Consider the following 21264-nt stretch of genomic DNA (forward strand, 5'->3'; position numbering starts at 1 on the left):
GGGTGGGGGGGGGGGAGGAGAAGGGTGTGGGGGGGGGAGGAGAAGGGTGGTGGGGGGAGGAGAAGGGTGGGGGGGGGAGGAGAAGGGTGGGGGGGGAGGAGAAGGGTGGGGGGGGGAGGAGAAGGGTGGGGGGGGGAGGAGAAGGGTGGGGGGGGGAGAAGTATGGGGGGGAGGAGAAGGGTGGGGGGGGAGAAGTATGGGGGGGGAGGAGAAGGGTGTGGGGGGGGGAGGAGAAGGGTGGGGGGGGGAGGAGAAGGGTGGGGGGGGGGAGGAGAAGGGTGGGGGGGGGGAGGAGAAGGGTGGGGGGGGGGAGGAGAAGGGTGGGGGGGGGGAGGAGAAGGGTGGGGGGGGGGAGGAGAAGGGTGGGGGGGGGGGAGGAGAAGGGTGGGGGGGGGGAGGAGAAGGGTGGGGGGGGGGGAGGAGAAGGGTGGGGGGGGGGGGAGGAGAAGGGTGGGGGGGGGGGGAGGAGAAGGGTGGGGGGGGGGGAGGAGAAGGGTGGGGGGGGGGGAGGAGAAGGGTGGGGGGGGGGAGGAGAAGGATGGGGGGGGGGGGAGGAGAAGGGTGGGGGGGGGGGAGGAGAAGGGTGGGGGGGGGGGAGGAGAAGGGTGGGGGGGGGGAGGAGAAGGGTGGGGGGGGGAGGAGAAGGCAGGGCCCATCCCCAGCACCAGATTTACAGGTAGGTGGCGTTGGGTCGGGTCGGGTCGGGGGGGGTGGTGGGAGGGAGGTGAGGTCGGTTCGGGTCGGGGGAGGGGGGGGGAGGGAGGGGGGGGAAAGAAGGGAGGGAGAGGGCAGTCAGGTCGGGGGGGGGGGGGTGGGGAAGCGCGGGTCGGGTCCAGTCCGGGGGATCGGGTCCAGTCCGGAGTCCGGGGGCCGGGGGGGGAGGGGGTGGGGAGCGGGAGTCGGGTCGAGTCCGGGGGGGTAGCAGGAATCGAGTCGGGTCGGGAGGAAGCAGGAGCTGTGCGTGGGAGGCAGCCTTATGCACGCAGCCCCAGTGAGGCCATTCGGCCAGAGCTAGGGGCTGCGTGCTTCGGGCCCCTCCCACACAGTTTTGGGCGCCTGGAGCTACTGCACATGCGCGCCCACTGTAGCGCGCATGTGCAGAGGTCCCAGCACTGTTTTCAGCGCAGGGACCTGGCTCCGCCACCTACAGCTCATGCTGCGCCGCGCCGAGCTGCAAACGACTTGCAGGGAACCGGAGAATCTGTAAGTTTTTTTTAGGCGCACTTTGTGGCGCGAAAAATGGGTGTCCAGGTCGGGGCTGCGCCATTCTAGGCACAGCCCGAAACTTGGGCCCATTGAGTGTTCCGGGGAGAAGAGCCCAATCAGAAATGTCAACCTGCTTTTTTTCTCCACAAATGCTAACTCATTTGCTGCATATTTACAGCATTTTCCATTTTTGCTTATGGAAATATCTTAGAATCTTATGAAGTTTCCACAATTTTTTTGAGGTCTCCCTCTAGTTATTGCAGAGATTTCAATAGCAAGGAGCTGCCCGTGTCCTGGAGCTGCTCTGTCCATTTCAATGAGGGCCACAACTTCAGGCAGGCCTGGGAGCTGATCCCGAGCCCAGGAGTACACTCCAAGAGTTGACTACTGCTCAGGATTGCCCTGGACTCCAGGAATGCCCTAGGGTCTCCAGGAATTGTAGATTAATCTCCAGCACACTGCTGCAAGCACCCCAGGAGAAAGATCATAGAGGTATAAAAGAAAGAGTGTTTTTTTCATTTTCTTTGAACACTTATTTATCAGTTATACAAGTATTAGAGATGGAGAAGAAAGGCAATTTGACTGGGCGGGGTGGTTGGAGGCAAAAAGTTATGTGATGAAACCTCCAGAGATATGTCCAACCAAAGGTGATATCCCTACTACTGCTGCAAATTCAATCTGCAGTGTACTTACCCAAGTTCAATCTGAAGTTACAGTTCATATTAAAATGTGAATTCTTATTTTCCTATCATTCCACTTAAACTCGGCAGGACCACTGCCCTCCGTGGATTTCCCTCCCCGCAAACACACTCCCCACCTCTCCGTAAATATCGGGGCTATTATGTCTGGATGGTCCCGTTCATTTTAAAATTAGCGAGAGATAGTTGGGAATGATCAGCGCTGCTGAACCCAAGGGAATATCCAAGGCCAACCTAAAATATTTAGCACCTTAAATGCCGAGGAAGGTTCCCTCTAGTCTGCACCAACTTCAGAAAGGCATCTGTTACTGTCGCAGTGTGATATCCCCATTTTTCACATCAGCCAGTCTTGCAACCTCTTAAGACACAAGAAGCTATGATAGAACTGGATTCAAATGAAGGTAGTAAAAGGTGAAACAGCAGTCTTCCAACACCCTGGTTCCAAAGCAACATAACTTTATAATATTTACCATTCAAATTTGGAGTACAGGTATTTCATGCAGAATGGATGGCAAACAATTTGAAGTGGATATTTCTACATTAGGTGGTTGAGCCTTTTGAGGTTATTTACAAATATTTTTACCTTTTGAGATGGAGGAGAGCTACACTGTGGTGGCATGCAAGGAGCTGCCAAACGGTCCAGATGAGCCATAATCACAACTGCTGTCTGTCGTAGATCTATGGCCAAATCATTATCTTGCGGTAAAGTAAGGTACCTCAAAAAGCATTCATTTGGGCTCAAGGGATTTCCCAAAATCTGGAAAAAAATGCAAACAAAAAATTCCCTATTTAGTTAATGATTTTTCAATCGTTAGTAAATTATGGCCATTTACTGCATTTATGGCTCCATTAGTTTACATTGACAATGCTGCAAATCTAAAATTAGACAAACCTTATAACTAAGCTCATGAAACCAGAGTGATTATATGGAGAAACAGGAATGGAATTCCTAAAATGTGTGCAGGACTTCTTCAAGCAGTGTGTTAATAAGCCTACAGAGGTAGAGGTGAGGATAGAGCTGCTTCTGGGTAATGAACTATATCAGGTAAATGATCTAAATTTGCCGAGTACCTTGGGAGCAGTGACCACAATATGATAAACTTTAAGATCCAATTAGAAATAGAAAATGTCAGTAATTGTTACTCTGAATAAGCAGTGTGATTTGAGGGTACATCCGATAAGAAAATGCTCATGGGATTCTAGGTTTTATCACGAGGTATAGAATATAAAGCCAAGAGGTAATGCTGGGCTTAAATAAAACTTTAATATGACCTCAGTTAGAGTACAGTGTGTCTTGTTGGGCTTCACACTGTAATCAGCCCATATATTTATGCAGAATTAATTCTCATCGTGGGTTTATCTCATTGAAGTTTCATCTAGTCTACTGACTAAAAAAACACAGGCATTTCAACTAAACATCATGGTTTACAGTTTAAACTCCATGTGTAGGAGTACTCAAACAGTGGGGGCCACTGTTGATCAAGACATTGATCCAGAGTAAAAGAACACTTTTCTCCTTTCTGTCACCATCGTCGTTTCAAGACCAGGTAAGGCACAGATAGTTGTCGAGTAAATCTCGGAAAAAAACTAATCTAATTAATATGCCATAAACCAAACGGATAAGAGTACTCCCTACAACATCAGTGCAAATTTTCTTTTCTCCCCTCACAATTCCCATTCTTAAAAGTGTCTCCGAATTCAACTGCCAATTTATGCCAAATACTGAACAAGTATTTTTTTTTTTTAAACTGTAGCCTCTTGCTCCCTGAGACCTATATTGAGATTGTCTAAACCCACGACAGCTGGAACATTACAGCCAACATAGAGAGATCTTCACTGCATTAGGCTCTGAGGTAAAAGGTCGACGTGCTAACCCACCAATTGCAAGATGTGTAGAAGCTTTATGAATTGACCCAAGGCTCAGGAATTATTTCTACTTTACAACAGTTCAAGGTTCAAGTCTCAGGACTACTCACTTGGGCTTGATTCCCACTGCTGCGATTATGTTTACTCAATTCTCAGCCAAGCTGTCAGATAAAGCAACATGATATGGAAGAGCACTCCATTTGCATAAAAGGGAAAAATCTGACAAGTCAGTTATATCACCATAATAGCTGCATTTCCAGGTAACCAATACAATTTGCCATAGCTAACAAGCATAGCAAAATCCAGAATCCACACTACCTTCTTAACTGAAACATGAAATTAATGAGTGGCTCATATAGAAGCTAGAAATGAAAACTGAGGCAAAAAACTGCAAACATTAGAATTCTGTAACAACTTACATGTATATACCACTTTTAATGTAATAAAGCGTCCACAGGCACTTCACAGGAGCATTATCAAAACTAAAATTTGACAACAAGCCAAAAAAGTAGGCTTTAAGGAATGTCTTAAAGGAGGAAAGAGAAGCAGAGATTTAGGGAGGAAATTCCAGAGCTTAGGACCTAGGCAGCTGAAGGCACGGCTGCCAATGATGGGGCGATTAAAATTGGGGATGTTCAAGAGGCCACAGAAACTAGTGTTTTTTTAAATGCAACATCAGACAGATTGGAATGGACGATAAATTCAACATCCCCAAAAATACTCAAGTAACTGAGCCACAAACCTGTTGCTGGATGCATATGCTCTCTTTCAACACTTTTTCTATTTAATCTCCAATCAAAAGCTGTGAGAATCAAATGCATAAACATGCCTTTTGCTTTAACCTCAACCTCAGAAGAGCACGACAAATGGATCTGTCATTCTACTCCCCACACTGCCCATCCTGAAGCTTGGGACTTTAATTTAAAAAAAAGAAATTTCTAACCTAGGGTTTCCCCCGTATAAACTCAAATAGTTCCCTTCACTGACATTTTGTATTATTCTGAGGGATTCTGAGGGGATAATCAGCCATGATCTTCTTGAATGGTGGTGCAGGCTCGAAGGGCCGAATGGCCCATTCCTGCACCTATTTTCTAAGTTTATTACAGCAAATAAAATGAAACAAACCTTAAACTCTGCTATTAGCAGAAGCTGGGGGTGAGGAGGGAAGGGGAGGGGGGGGAAAGAGAGAAAGAGGCAAGCATGCTTGATGATACATTCTCAGTAACCTTCATTCAAAATTGCACACAAGAATTCATTGAACCCTAAAGGGCAGGATTTTCGGTTTTCGGCAAAAATGGTAGTTTTACGTCAAATTCACCGTTTTCACTGCGCTACTGTTTTTAGGCCGAACTTTCGGCCTTTACGCCTGGTAAAGGAGGCGTCGCATGACGATTCGCGGCGCAAACCGCGAGTTTCGGCAACTTTAGTCCAGGGCCAGGAGCGCTGCGAGAGGCCTTGGGAGGAGAGAAAAACAAAAAATTCCAAAAAACATTCAAAGAGCACTCAACATTTACACGACCATTATATATCGAATCTTTGAAAAAAAAACTCTAACTTACCTATTTTGCAGGTTTTCATACTTACTGTTGCTGGCAGGGCTGCACTGACAGGTTTGACCTGTCGGTATTCTGGGCGCAGTGTACAGGTCGGGAGAGTGCCGAAAGTACAACGGTAACGCAATCCGCGACGCTGCATGTCGTTACACGTCGGCACTGGAAAGCGCCGCCGCAAAGAGGTACCCGAGGATCCCGCCGACCGCGTTTTCGCCGCGGAAGGTCAAATCGCGGCGAAAACTCGGTCACAAACCTGGCAAAAATCCAGCCCTTCGTATTTCATACCAACAGTGCAAGACAAAAGCATGAAACACTTATCTGACAGGCCACTAAAAGCACTTTCACAAGTCCACATGTACCTCTTCATCTGCAGTTGGCAAATCTTTGCTGCACTGTATGCTCTGGAATCTCTGCAGAAGAGGTAAAAGTGGTGCGCTGGTTCCTTGTGATGATCGTTCATTGTCAGTTTCTCTGGTTCCATTTTCCCAAAGCTGCAGTAGTAGTAAAACAGCAGAGAGCATTTGGCTATAAAAGGAAATGAACATTATATAAATGAGGCACTCAAGGCAAGGTTCTCTCTCACACTTGGTATACTTGGTCAATTTTCAAAGAATGATAAAATATTTGAGTAGCTTTGACAGATCAAATGCCCTTCATTCATTCTATGCTTTGTATGCACTAATGCCAAAATATTGTCTAATGTCTAACTTGTACATCAATCAACATGGTATTTTGCATAATTCTTTGGTTCAACAAAAAGTCACATATCCTAAGAGAGTAATACTGGTGAACTCTACAAGCCCATTTTCCTCCCCTCCTCTCTTGGAGGTACAGAGTCCCCACCCAAGTGGCCATTCTTGTGAGGCTAGATAGCGAGCGTCAATGGGTCCTTCAACCATGGAAGTCATCAGGTCGACAAGCCTGTTCCTATTCTCACCTGGCATCCAAACCTGTACATTTTCAACAACAATAACAATTTGCATTTATACAAGCACAAATAAAGTAGAACAATTCCCAAGGCTCGTCACAGAGGAGCAAGGAAATAAAATAGGCACCAAGCCAAAGCAGAGAGCAGAAGAGGTAACCAATAGCTTGGTCAAAGAGGTACAAAAAGCAGCCAAAAAAGCTAACTGGGGTGCTAGGCTTCAAAAGGTACAGAACATAAAATCGATTAAGTAATACTGCATTTATACACAGGTCTGGGTGAGGCCTCATTTGGAATATTGTGAACAATTTTGGATGCACCACTTTAGGAAGGACACACTTGGAGAAAGTTCAACAACAGCTCACCAGAATAATACCCAAGAAGAATGGCTGAAGATTAGGAGGTTAAGAGATGGCTAAAATAATGTAGGAATTGATAAGGTAGAAAGGGAATGGCTCTTCCCTCTAGCAGGAAAATCCAAAACAAGGGTTCGTAATCTTCAAATTCGATACAAGCCAGAAAAGCAAATCACATGAAAGAACAAAAAGGAAAAGAGCTTCCATTTATATAGCATCTTTCCCGACTTCAGGATGTCCCAAAGCACTTTACAGCTGATTTAAGTACCTTTGAAGCGTAGTCACTATTGTACTGCAGGAGGCGCGACAGTCAAGTTGCACACAGCAAGCTCCCACAAACAACAATGCGATAATGACCAGAAAATGTATTTTTGATGTTGATTTAGGAATAAATATTGGCTAAGACACTAGGAATAACTTCCTTGCCCTTCTTCCAATAGTGCCGTGGGATCATTTACGACCACCTGACATGGTTCAACGTCTCATCAATAATACAGGACCTCCGACAGCACAGAACTCTCTCAGTACTACACTGAACTATCAGCACTGAACTGTCAGCCAGGATTATGTGCTTAAGTCTCTGGAGTGGGGCATGAACTCACAATCTTCTGACTCAGAAGTGAGTGCGCTACCAACTGAGCCAAGGATGACACCCAAGGTCAGAAGAATATGGAATGCACCACCTCAGAAGACCACAGTTACAGAATCAATTGAAGGGTATAAAATGGAGATCGAAACTTGATTGGAAGTAAGAGTGTTATGTATGTAAACCTGTAAATACCATATCTAACCACCAGAGGGCTTATTCCCCCCCCCCCCCCCCCCCCTGGAGTCCCAAGGGAGCACCTGTATATAAAGGAGGCCTCACAGGCTGGAGAGGCACTCTAAGATCTGTAATAAAGGACTGCGGTCACAACTTACTTTGAGCTTGCAGTATCTAGTTTGACTCTTTATTCAAGACATAACAACTGGCGACGAGATACAAGTCACGAACCCCACCGCAACAATGCAGAGAACTGCGGGTGCAAGCCAGTCCATAATTTTTGGAGGGAGATGATTGGGGAAACCTTCGTGGGGCGACTCGACCAATACTTCGTGGCCAACAAGCTGGAAGGAGAAGCATATGCTGCCAAACGAAGGGCGATCCTCCTCATTGTTTGCGGTACACCAACGTATGGCCTCATGAAAAATCTGCTCGCTCCAGCAAAACCCACCAACAAGTCATACGATGAGCACTCGTGTGCTGAGAAATTTGTTTGGTATTGTCACTGGTGGCGATAAACGCCTGGGCTATCGCTATGGCTTTACTGAAGGTTGGGGTCTCTACATTCAAAAGTTTGCGAAGTATTACTTTATGGCCAATGCCAAGTACAAAAGACCCTGAGCATTATGCACCAAGTGTCTTTCAAATTCGCAATGTTCTGCAAGGCGCCTTAGCTCGGCGACGTAGCTTGCCACTTCCTGGCCTTCAGACCTCTTGTACGTGTAGAACCGATACCTCGCCATCAGAACGCTTTCTTTCGGGTTTAGATGCTCCCGGACCAGTGTGCACAACTCATCGTATGGCTTGTCGGTGGGTTTCGCTGGAGCAAGCAGATTTTTCATGAGGCCATACGTTGGTGCCCCGCTAACAATGAGGGTGGCACTGCGGGGATGATCATTGTTTCCATTCATGCTGCTTCAAAGCATACGTTTGCAAGGGCTGTGGAACAATGGGACACCTCCAAAGTATGTGCATGCGAGCTGCAAACCCTGCAAACCACCAAGTTGCAGAGGAGGACAGATCCACGATGGATCATGACGAACCAGAGCTTCAGACAGAGGAGGCAGAGGTATATGGGGTGCACACATTTACCACAAAGTGTCCCCCGATAATGCTGAAGGTTGAATTAAATGGACTCCCGGTGTCCATGGAGCTGGACAAGGGCGCAAGCCAGTCCATAATGAGCAAAAAGACTTTCGATAAATTGTGGTGCAGCAAGGCTTCAAGGCCAGTCCTGACTCCCATTCGTTCTAAACTGAGAACGTATATAAAGGAACTGATTCCCGTAATCGGCAGTGCTACCGTAAAGGTCTCCTACGATGGAGCGGTGCATGAGTTACCATTCTGGGCGGTACCTGGCGATGGCCCCACGCTGTTCGGCAGGAGCTGGCTGGGAAAGATACGCTGGAACTGGGACGACGTCCGAGCGATTTCGTCCATCGACGACACCTCATGTGCCCAGGTCCTAAACAAGTTCGCCTCGCTGTTCGAACCAGGCATCGAGAAGTTCCAAGGAGCAAAAGTGCAGATCCATTTGATTCCGGGGGCGCGACCCATCCATCACAAGGCGAGAGCGGTACCTTACATGATGAGAGGGTGGAGATCAAACTGGACAGGTTGCAACGAGGGGGCATCATTTTGCCGATCGAATTCAATGAGTGGGCCAGTCCGATTGTCCCAGTCCTCAAAGGAGATGGCATCGTCAGAATCTGTGGTGATTACAAAGTAACTGTCAATCGTTTCTCACTGCAGGATCAATATCCACTACCGAACACAGCCGACTTATTTGCGATGCTGGCGGGAGGGAAAACGTTCACGAAGCTGGACTTGCCCTCGGACTATATGACGCAGGAGCTGGAGGAATCATCGAAAGGCCTCACCTGCATCAACACGCAAAAAGGTCTCTTCATTTACAACAGATGCCCGTTTGGGATTCGATCGGCCGCGGCGATATGGAAAGCTTGCTGAAGTCGGTCCCGCGCACCGTGGTCTTCCAGGACGACATCTTGGTTACAGGTCGGGACACCGTCGAGCACCTGCAGAACCTGGAGGAGGTTCTTAGTCGGCTTAATCGTGTGGGGCTCAGGCTGAAATGCTCGAAATGCATTTTCCTAGCGCCTGAAGTGGAGTTCCTGGGGAGAAGAATCGCAGCAGACAGCATCAGGCCCACCGAGTCGAAGACAGGGGCAATCAAGAACGCACCGAGACCACAGAACATGATGGAGCTGCGGTCGTTTCTGGGACTCCTGAACTATTTTGGTAACTTCTTACCGGGCCTTAGCACATTGTTGGAACCCCTGCACTCTTTACTGCGTAAAGGAGATGACTGGGTATTGGGTAAAAGCCAAGAAAATGCCTTTGAGAAAGCCAAGAAGCTGTTACGTTCAAACAAATTGCTTGTGTTGTACGATCCATGTAAGCATTTGGTGCTAGCATGTGATGCATCGTCGTACGGGGTCGGGTGTGTATTGCAACAAGCTAATGAATTTGGGAAATTGCAACCGGTTGCTTATGCACCCAGAAATCTGTCTAAGGCTGAGAGGGCCTAATGCATGATCGAAAAAGAAGCATTAGCATGTGTTTACGGGGTGAAGAAAATGCATCAATATCTGTTCGGGCTCAAATTTTAATTGGAAACCGACCACAAGCCGCTTATATCCCTCTTTTCTGAAAGCAAGGGAATAAATACGAATGCATCGGCCCGCATCTAGAAATGGGCGCTCATGTTGTCTGCATACAACTATGCCATTCGCCACAGGCCAGGCACAGAAAACTGTGCCGATGCTCTCAGCAGGCTGCCATTTGCCCACCACAGGGGTGGAGATGGCACAGCCTGCAGATTTAGTTATGGTAATGGAAGCATTCGAGTGTGAGCAATCACCTGTTACTGTCCGACAGATTAGAACCTGGACGAGCCAGGACCCCTTACTGTCCTTTGTAAAAACTGTGCGCTCCACGGGAGTTGGTCTAGTGTCCCATTAGAGATGCAGGAAGAAATAAAACCTTACCAGCGGCGCAATGATAGAAACATAGAAACATAGAAACATAGAAAATAGGTGCAGGAGTAGGCCATTCGGCTCTTCTAGCCTGCACCGCCATTCAATGAGTTCATGGCTGAACATGCAACTTCAGTACCCCATTCCTGCTTTCTCGCCATAGCCCTTGATCCCCCTAGTAGTAAGGACTTCATCTAACTCATGATGAAATGTCTATACAGGCAGACTGCCTCCTATGGGGTAATCAGGTAGAGGTGCCAAAAAAGGGCAGGGACACTTTCATTAGTGATCTCCACAGCACCCACCCAGGCATCATAATGATGAAAGTGATAGCCAGATCCCACGTGTAGTGGCCCGGTACCAATGTAGACTTAGAGTTCTGAATGCACAAATGTAATACATGTGTTCACAGTTAAGCAATGCACTCAGGGAGGAGCCACTAAGTTTATGGTCCTGGCCCTCCAAACCGTGGTCCAGGGTCCATGTCGACTAATCAGGCTCATTCTTGGGAATAATGTTCTTAGTGATTGTAAATGCGTACTCCAAATGGATTGAACATGTGATAATGTCGGCAAGCACATCCGCTACCACCATTGAAAGCCTACGGGCCACGTTTGCCACGCATGGCCTATAAGTGACAATGGGCCGTGCTTTACCAGTGGTGAGTTCAAGGAGTTCATGACCCGCAATGGGATCAAACATGTCACATCTTCCCCATTTAAACCAGCATCCAATGGTCAGGCAGAACGAGCAGTTCAATCAAGCAGACTTCAAAAGGGTAACTGAAGGCTCACTGCAGACTCGCTCATCCCAAGTCCTGCTCAGTTACTGCACAAGACCCCACTCGCTCACTGGGGCCCCTCCCGCTGAACTGCTCATGAAAAGGGCACTCAAGACATGGCACTCGTTAGTCCACCCTGATCTACATAAACAGGTAGAGAGCAGGCAGCTTCAACAGAATACATATGATCGCGCAAATAAGTCACCCGAAATTGAGATAAATGATCCTGTATTTGTGTTGAACTATTAACAAGGTTTCAAGTGGCTTCCTGGCACTGTTTTGGCCAAAGAGGGGAGTAGGGTGCTGGTGGTCAAACTCTCAAATGAACTCGCCTGCAGGAAACACTTGGACCAAACCAAACTCAGATTTACAGACTATACAGAACAACCCACAATAGACTTCACCTTTTTCGACCCTTCAACACATACACAAGTGACAACTGACCCTGCAATTGACCACGAAGCACAACCCGCAGCAGCCCAGCAGGACTCACCACCCCCAGCAAGGCCAGCTGTGCAGCAGACCAGCGAGGGCCCAACAAACAACTCACCAAAACCAGCATTTGCACCGAGACAATCAACCAGGGAAAGGAAGGCCCCAAATCGACTCACATTGTAAATAGTTACACTATTGGCTTCTGGGGGTGGGGGGGGGAGGAAAGAGAGTGCTGTTGTGTGTGTAAACCTGTAAATACCATGTCTTACCACCAGAGGGCTTATCCCCTGGAGTCCTAATAGATCCCACAATCCCTTGGGAGCACCTATATATAAGGAGGCCTCACAGGCTGGAGAGGCACTCTGAGAAGTCACACCTTACTTTGAGCTTGCTGTATCTAGTCTGGCTCTTCATTCAAGACATAACAAAGAGTATTAAGGACTACGAGGAAAGGGCAGGAGTACAAGATTAAAAAGAGCTGCTATAACTAATAAAATAAAGGAATTGACTTGATAAGCCAAAAGTCAGGCTTATGCCACGAAAGAGCCTAGGTTAGTGTTCTGAAATGTCTAGAATATGATGTCAACATGAGAAGTTTTCAAAATTAACCCTAAGTATAAAAGGATGTTACTTTGGAAAAATTAGATTATCTCAAAACTTATCTGAGTTCCAAGTTGGTGCTTACAAATGCACAGGATCAACATGTGGGTAATTTCCAACCAATCACCAACTAAATCGCTGAAAATCCAATAATAAGCTCTGAAGATATTATAGTAACCGAGATGCAAGATTTGAGGAGGACTCAGTACACCAATTTTCAAAAAGGAAGCTGTCTGATAGCTAGTAAGTCAGTCATTTAGATAGCTTGGTTATGCAGTAGACAGAATAATGGATACTTGGGAGTGACTACAAGGCTGTAATCTCAGCGAGGGCTTCAAATATCAAACTATAAGAATACGTAGATAACTGCTTTTAGCCACTCCTGCCCATCTGTTGTACAATCTGTGCATTCACATTTTTACTTTTAACTTTGTGGACATCATGATGGACAACAACTGCAAAAACCCTCCTCATGCAATTGATTACTGGAAAGTAACAGTCAGTGGGGTAGAAATTAGGCCTTGCTGCACCCATTTTACAAGCCTAAAATCGGAGTTTGCCAGCCAATGTCTCAAATTAACTTGACACCTACCTTCTCACTCCATGATTAAGGCAGTGTGGGTCACCAACTGCTTGGAAATAAAACTGTTCAGTTACAAAATTCTGTATGGGCAAGTAAGGTGATTTAGGCATGAACAATACACTATTTTGTATTCCTTACCTCAGTGTTCCCCTCTGCACAGCCAATTCTAGAAGTATTGCAAGAGCCAAGTGCTGGTCTTGAAGTGGAATGTTCCCTGGTCCTTTAGAGCTTGGTGCTCCATGAAGATCACTGCAGAACAGAATTTTAAGCCAATTATTAACGACCATAAATAACCATTTGAAATATCAAACTTAACTTGTCTGTTAATGCCAACTTACCCTGTAACAACAGACCTGAGAAATTTTGTTGCTCTCTCCACAACTTCGAGCCACACACTGGACACTGTGCCTTCGTCGAACAACGAAGCTTCTGGGAGAGAACGAAGTGCATCAAGAGATTCCTGCAGTAACTCGCTGCACAGGTCTGCATCTTCACCTTAAAACCAAAAGACAAAGAAAAATGTGCCCAGAGCGCTCACAAAAAGGTTAAATCTGCAATTAACCCTTAAAAAAAAACCAAGGCCCTTCAGTGCTGTGCAGCATCCCCTTACCTGATCTCCAAGCTCTGCGAAGGAATGCAAAGGCAAATGAAAGTGCTGCTCTAGATCCAACTCTGGCAAGTCCTTCAACACCTTTCCCAACAGGCCTAGAACTAACATTAAAAAAAAAGTCAAAATAACAAGCGGCAACACACATGCAAATTTTCAAATGTTTGAAATACAAACAAAACAATAATTTTTTTCTTCTATTCTCTTTTAGAAGCGCAGGCTCTTGATGGGGGTATAGTTCTATGGATGCCAAAGGTGCTCCCGAATAGTAACTGGCCTCCAGTATCTCACCCAAGTGATCATTCTTCACATGTAAACCAAAACAGAGTATCTCTCTGACAGCAGGCTAGTTGACCCTGGAGGGCTTCACTGATAAACCTGATGCTGTTCTCATCCGACATTCCCACACCCCATGCACACTTTTCATCGGGGTCACTTGATAGCAATCAGGAAAGGAACCCTGGCCAATCTTTCCACTCTCTAACCCTGTGGCGCTGAGGCCAATTGTTATATCCTAAATGAAATTAGCTAATGCAGCACAGGCTGGGAATCAAACCTGGAATCTTCTGTTTCGTAAAGATACTGCTACATCAGGCACCATTGGGGAGGGCTATAATGTGTTTTAATATGCATAAATGAGGTTAGTTAGGCAAAAATAGATCTTTTATTAGGTTTGACTATTTATCTCGACTTTTTTCTACATTTTACTCTTTATTTTCTTTTATTCTGTTCTTGCTCTCTTTTATTTGGAAGTTATCTTATTTTCAAATTGTTGTAACTGGTTCATTAATATCCTTTAAGGAAGGAAACCCGCTGTCCTGGCCTATATGTGGCTGCAGTCCCACCCCAATGTGGTTGACTCCGAACTGCCCCTGACGTGGCCTAGCAAAACACTCAGTTGTATCAAACAGGGCGTCTAGGGATGAGCAATAAATGCCAGTCTTGCCAGCAATGCTCGCTTCCCGAGAATGAATTTTAAAAAACATTACGTACATGTGCAAATGTAAATCAATACTGCTTAGCAACATCTGACCATTTTCTTTTATAAGTCTCAAACATTTTGAAACTATTCAACTGCATTTATTGAAGAACTCTCAGGAAAAAATATTATATACGGTCAGCATTATGTATACCCAACTATTAACAAATATAGGAGGTAATGGTACAAGCCTGGGAAGGGAAGACATTGATCAAGATGTTATGGTTGTGCTTAGATAGCTTAGAACCAACCAGGGCAGTCCCACTCAGCTGGACAATAGGAGAGAGGTGCTGGGAGAAGAATGGTGTGGTCGACCATGTCAAAAGCTGCAGACAGATCAAAGGAGGTCAAGGGTGGATACTGTACCATGGTCATGGTTACAGTCACAGAGGATGTCATTTGTGACTCCGATTAGGACTGTTTCAGTGCAGTGGCAGGACTGGAAACCTGATCAGAGCGATTCAAAGATGGAGTTGCAGGGAGATGGGTATGTATTTGAAGCAACATTATCAAGGACAAGAGAGGAAAGGAAGGTTGGAGGTGATGCAGTAGTTTGAAAGGATACGAGGGTTAAGAATTATTCTTTTGAGGATGGAGGTGATGACTGCACTTTTGAAAGAGAGGAGGCAGTACTGGGAGAGAGAGGTAATCATTTACGTCAACTAGCATGGGGGCCAGGAAGGGAAGTTGGATGGTCAACACAGTTTAGTGGGAACTGGATCAAGGGAGCAGAGGTTTGGAGATGGCATATGGGGAGATTGGGAAGATGGGAGAGAAACTAGAGAATGAAGTCAGTTCAGGTCTAGGGGAAGGGGGATAGCGACAGAGGCAGCTGAATGGATAGCCTCAAACTTGTCGACAAAGGGACAATATTAGTCTTGAAATATACCTTTTCTTGTCGGCAACAGGCATAGGAACACTAATGCTCTTCCATTTAACGTTTGTATGTTCCAGGAGTACACTTCTACTCAATGCAATGAAGTATCGTTCAAGGACTGCCAATCTCTGCTTCAGTCTTATCCCAGAGAGGGTCGTGGTCGCAGCTTGTGCAGCAACCGTTTGCTGCTCCTTCACAAGTACATGTAGACACTCTTTCAATTCGCTCACATCTACAATTAAAATACAATAATAGCTATTACTTTCAAGGAATAAAAGAAAAATGGAGCTCAATAACCTCCATTGTAAATATTAAAAGGAGATCAGTATATCCTCTAGAACACAAGACAGTAATGTACAGTATTTTCACCAGAGCTCATTCTAGTGCATCCTTCCCTCAAGAAAGCTTCATGACTCAATGCAGCTTCATTCATACGAGAGTGAAACCACAGATTCGTCCAAAACTTTTTCTGCCTCGTGTCCATCCAACAGAAGAACACCGACTACAGACCAAGACAGAAAAATACTTGACTTTTTTCTCTCATTTCCTCTCCCCATTTCAGAAATCTCCTCAGTGATGCATTCAATCTACATCATACAGATCACTTCAAGCACATCTGGCACATTTGAGCATCAGATAGCCCAAAGACAGAAACCTGCATCTATAGGGCTCTGAAGTAGCAGATTATATCCTTTACAGGGCTAAGAAAGTATTGATTCAAAAGGAGAAAAAATTATTCGTTTTTAAAAAAAAAATTGCATTAATTTATCTTCCAAGTGTCTTGCATTTTAAAATTAAAAATCAGACAAATATACTGTAATTATGGGTCTGCAATGGTATCTGCGTGCAAACCCATAATTAGAACATTGACATTTTCTTATCCGTCCATATACAAACCCGGTGTTCACATACATGCACACACACACCCTGTTCTCTCCCAGGACAAACCACAGCAACCCACTTGCTCAGTTCCTTCCTTTGACTGATTATATATATTATTTCAAGTGAAGCATTTTTTAAAGTATAAAAGAATAGGTTATACAGGTTGAGCATCCTAAATACGGAGTTCCGAAATTCGCAATGTTCCAGAATCCAGACCGATCCGTCGCAGGGTCGTCCGGAAAATGTTCCAAAATACGGATCCCCACCCGCCTTGGCTGCCCGACCTCCCCCGGGCCAGACCTCCCCACGCCTCGGCCCAGCCAACCGCCGGCCTCGCCTCAGCGCCCCCCACTTACCTCGGCCCGATCTCCCCCCCCACTACCTCGGCCTGACCCCCCCCCCCCCCCCACTACCTCAGCCACCCAACCCTGCCCCCCCCCCCCCCCCCACCTACCTCGGCCCAGGCAAAGACGTTCCAAAATCCGGAAATATCTTTGGTCCCGAGGTTTCCGGATTTCGGACGTCACACCTGTATTAAATAATTAAAAGCTAAAATAGGCAGCAAACAGATATATATTCTTATTTAAAGTAATTATTTTAGTTGTATAAGATTAGCATAATGGCCCGGATTTTCCGTATGCAGTTGCATGTTCTGCCTGTGCGAAAATCCAGAACTTGTGATCTGTCAAGTTTCAGCTTGACAGATCGAACGAATCCAAATGAAATGAACATTTGCTGGCGTAGGATTGAGCTGCCCAGTGAATGCCCACAAAACTCTTATGCCACCTTCTTTTAACAGCCTAAGGGTTTAAATAAATATTAAAATAATGTTTTCATCATTTAAACATTCCAAAACGTTTACAATTAGAATAGGTTTTTTTGGTTCCTTCAAAAATGTTTACATTTTTGTTTTATAAACGATTAATTAAATTGTATTTTAATTAATTTTAATCTGTGATAAATTATTTTTATTTAAGTGGGGTAAAAGTGTTTTTTTTTTTAAAAAAGGAGATTCACATTCTTCTTCTTAGGTAGTCTCCCGGAGTCGAGGATAACTTGCTTCCACATTTAAATGAGTTGTAAGGTGACTGATGAGACCAATGCAGGATCGACAGCCTCTTGTCACAGGTGCACCAGACGGTGGTTGGAGGGACGGGTTGATGGGGTGCTTGATTTGTCGTACGCTCCTTCCGCTTTTTGTGCTTGGCTTCCGCATGCTCCCAGCGAAAAGATTCCAAGTGTTCAGTGCCTTCTCGGATGCTCCTCCTCCACTTTGAGCAGTCTTGGGCTAAGGATTCCCAAGAGTCCGTGGGGATGTTTCATTTTTTCAAGGAGGCTTTGAGGGTGTCCTTGAAGCATTTTCTCTGCTCTCCTGGGGCTCGCCTGCCGTGACGTAGCTCAGAGTAGAGTGCTTGTTTCGGGAGTCTAACATCGGGCATGCAGACAATGCTGCCGAGCGTAGTCAATGCCTCAATGCTGCGGATGTTGGCCTGTGAGAGAACGCTGACGTTGATGCGCCTATCCTGCCAATAAATTTGCAGGATTCCATACGTAAATGGAATCCCCATAAGCATAATGGGAATCCCAGGGACTCATGGTCGCTGAGGCGTGAGTACGGGGAGCGTCCGAGGCCTATAAAGGCCACGAGAGGCAGCGGGAGTTCGTGGTCGCTGAGGCGTGAGTCCGGGGAGCGTCCGAGGCCTATAAAGACCGCGAGAGGCAGTAGGAGTTCGTGGTCGCTCAGGCGTGAGTCCAGGGAGCGTCTGAGGCCTATAAAGGCGTGCTTGTGCAGCTGCAGGGAGAAGGCAAAAAAGTAGCGAGGAAACCAAAGGTGACGTCACAGTCAAGGGGGTAAGTGATTGGTAAGTAGTTTTTCTTTTTCTTTTTATATCAGTAAGTAACCTTTTAACATTGTTGTTGCCAAATTTAAGTATATCTAAGGGTTAAGTCATGGCAGGACAGCTCAGACAGGTGTTATGCTCCTTCTGTACTATGTGGGAAGTCAGGGATGCTTCCGGTGTCCCTGACGAGTACGTGTGCGGGAAGTTCATCCGCCACCAGCTCCTGACGGACCACATTGCTGCGCTGGAGCTGCGGGTGGATGAACTCGAGCAGCCACGATGCTGAGAATGACGTGAATAGCACGTTTAGTGAGTTGGTCACACCGCAGGTAAAGGGTACACAGCCAGATAGTAAATGGGTGACCAACAGGAAGAGCGGTGCAAGGAAGGTAGTGCAGGGGTCCCCTGCGGACATCCCCCTGCAAAACAGATACACCGCTTTGGGTACTGTTGAGGATGATGACTCATCAGGGGAGGGCAGCAGCAGCCAAGTTCATGGCACCATGGCTGGATCTGCTGCACAGGAGGGCAGGAAAAAGAGTGGGAGAGCTATAGTGATAGGGAATTTAATTGTAAGGGGAATAGACAGGCGTTTCTGCGGCCTCAACCGAGACTCCAGAATGGTATGTTGCCTCCCTGGTGCAAGGGTCAAGGATGTCTCGCAGCGGGTGCAGGACATTCTGAAAAGGGAGGGTGAACAGCCAGTTGTCGTGGTGCATATAGATACCAATGACAGAAGTAAAAAACGGGATGCGGTCCTACGAGACAAATTTAGGGAGCTAGGGGCTAAATTAAAAAGTAGGACCTCAAAAGTAGTAATCTCAGGATTGCTACCAGTGCCACGTGCTAGTCAGAGTAGGAATCGTAGGATAGCTCAGATGAATACGTGGTTTGAGGAGTGGTACAGAAGGGAGGAATTCAAATTCCTGGGACATTGGAACCGGTTCTGGGGGAGGTGGGACCAGTACAAACCGGACGGTCTGCACCTGGGCAGGACCGGAACCTTTGTCCAAGGGGAGTTTTTGCTAGTGCAGTTTGGGAGGAGTTAAACTAATATGGCAGGGGGATGGGAACCTATGCAGGGAGACAGAGGGAAATAAAATGGAGTCAGAAGCAAAATATAGAAAGGAGAATAGTAAAAGTGGAGGGCGGAGAAACCCAAGGCAAAAAACAAAAAGGGCCACATTACAGCAAAATTCTAAAGGGGCAAAGTGTGTTAAAAAGACAAGCCTGAAGGCCCTGTGCCTCAATGCGAGGAGTATTCGGAATAAGGTGGATGAATTAACTGCGCAGATAGCAGTTAACGGATACGATGTGATTGGCATTACAGAGACATAGCTCCAGGGTGACCAAGGCTGGGAACTCAACAGCCAAGGGTATTCAGCATTTAGGAAGGATAGACAGAAAGGAAAAGGAGGCGGGGTGGCGTTGCTGGTTAAAGAAGAAATCAATGCAATTGTAAGGAAGGACATTAGCCTGGATGATGTGGAATCGGAATGGGTGGAGCTGTGGAATTCCAAAGGGCAGAAAACGCTAGTGGGAGTTGTGTACAGACCACCAAATAGTAGTAGTGAGGTTGGGGACGGCATCAAACAAGAAATAAGGGATGTGTGCAATAAAGGTACAGCAGTTATCATGGGCGATTTTAATCGACATATTGATTGGGCTACCCTAACTGGTAGCAATGCAGTGGAGGAGGATTTCCTGGAGTGTATTAGGGATGGTTTTCTCGACCAATATGTCGAGGAACCAACCAGGCAGCTGGCCATCCCAGATTGGGTGATGTGTAATAAGAAGGGACTAATTAGCAATCTTGTTGTGCGAGGCCCCTTGGGGAAAAGTGACCATAATATGGTAGAATTCCTTATTAAGATGGAGAGTGACAAAGTTAATTCGGAAACTAGGGTCCTGAACTTAAGGAAAGGTAACTTCGACGTTATGAGGCGTGAATTGCAATTTCAGTACCCCCATCCTGCTTTCTCGCCATACCCCTTGATCCCCCGAGTAGTAAGATCACATGGATGAACTTCAGCAATTGTACATCCCTGTCTGGAGTAAAAATAAAACGGGGAAGGTGGCTCAATATGGCTAAAAAAGGAAATTAAGGATAGTGTTAAAGCCAAGGAAGAGGTATAGAAATTGGCTAGAAAAAGCAACAACCCTGAGGACTGAGAGAAATTTAGAATTCAACAGAAGAGGACTAAGGGTATAATTAGGAGGGGGAAAATAGAGTATGAGAGGAAGCTTGCAGGGAATTTAAAAACTGACTGCAAAAGCTTTTATAAATGTGTGAAGAGAAAAAGATTAGTAAAGACAAATGTAGGTCCTTTGCAGTCGGATTCATGTGAATTTATAATGGGGAACAAAGAAATGGCAGACCAATTGAACCAATACTTCGGTTCTGTCTTCACGAAGGAAGATACAAATAACCTTCCGAAGGTACACGGGGACAGTGGGTCTAGTGAGAAGGAAGAACTGAAGGATATCCTTATTAGGTGGGAAATTGTGTTAGGGAAATTGATGCGATTGAAGTCTGGGAAATCCCCGGGGCCTGATAGTCTGCATCCCAGAGTACTCAAGGAAGTGGCCCTAGAAATAGTGGATGCATTGGTGATCATTTTCCAACAGTCTATCGACTCTGGATCTGTTCCTGTGGACTGGAGGGGAGCTAATGTAACACCACTTTTTAAAAAAAAGGAGGGAGAGAGAAAACGGGTAATTATAGGCCGGTTAGCCTGACATCAGTGGTGGGGAAAATGTTGGAATCAATCATTAAGGATGAAATAGCAGCACATTTGGAAAGCAGTGACAGGATCGGACCAAGTCAGTATGGATTTATGAAAGGGAAATCATGCTTGACGAATCTTCTGCAATTTTTTGAGGATGTAACTAGCAGAGTGGACAAGGGAGAACCAGTGGATGTGGTGTATTTGGACTTTCAAAAGGCTTTTGACAAGGTCCCGCACAAGAGATTGGTGTGCAAAATCAAAGCACATAGTATTGGGGGTAATATACTGATGTGGATAGGGAACTGGTTGACAGACAGGAAGCAGAGAATCGGGATAAACAGGTCCTTTTCAGACTGGCAGGCAGTGACTAGTGGAGTGCCACAGGGCTCAGTGCTGGGACCCCAGCTCTTTACAATGTACATTAACGATTTAGATGAAGGAATAGAGTGTAATATCTCCAAGTTTGCGGATGACACTAAACTGGGTGGCGGTGTGAGCTGTGAGGGGAACGCTAATAGGCTGCAAGGTGACTTGGACAGGTTAGGTGAGTGGGCAAATACATGGCAGATGCAGTATAATGTGTATAA

The 21264-nt window shown here is 46.1% G+C and overlaps 1 protein-coding gene across 10 annotated transcripts in view; it reads right to left on the minus strand.

Moving 5' to 3' along the window:
- herc2 (HECT and RLD domain containing E3 ubiquitin protein ligase 2) overlaps positions 1 to 21264 on the minus strand; it is a 286911-nt gene that overhangs the window by 213951 nt on the left and 51696 nt on the right. For 8 of the 10 annotated variants that reach the window (XM_070892465.1, XM_070892463.1, XM_070892461.1 and 5 more), the window contains exons 5-10: positions 15238 to 15457; positions 13373 to 13473; positions 13101 to 13257; positions 12901 to 13011; positions 5683 to 5848; positions 2488 to 2661 (exon numbers count right to left, since the gene is read on the minus strand). In XM_070892465.1, coding sequence (XP_070748566.1) covers positions 2488 to 2661; positions 5683 to 5848; positions 12901 to 13011; positions 13101 to 13257; positions 13373 to 13473; positions 15238 to 15457 — 929 coding nt within the window. The remainder of the gene's footprint in view (positions 1 to 2487; positions 2662 to 5682; positions 5849 to 12900; positions 13012 to 13100; positions 13258 to 13372; positions 13474 to 15237; positions 15458 to 21264) is intronic. The other 2 variants (XM_070892466.1, XM_070892467.1) reach the window with 1 other exon arrangement.

The sequence above is a fragment of the Pristiophorus japonicus genome, chromosome 10 (genome assembly GCF_044704955.1).
Source record: "Pristiophorus japonicus isolate sPriJap1 chromosome 10, sPriJap1.hap1, whole genome shotgun sequence".
Lineage (NCBI taxonomy): Eukaryota > Metazoa > Chordata > Chondrichthyes > Pristiophoridae > Pristiophorus > Pristiophorus japonicus.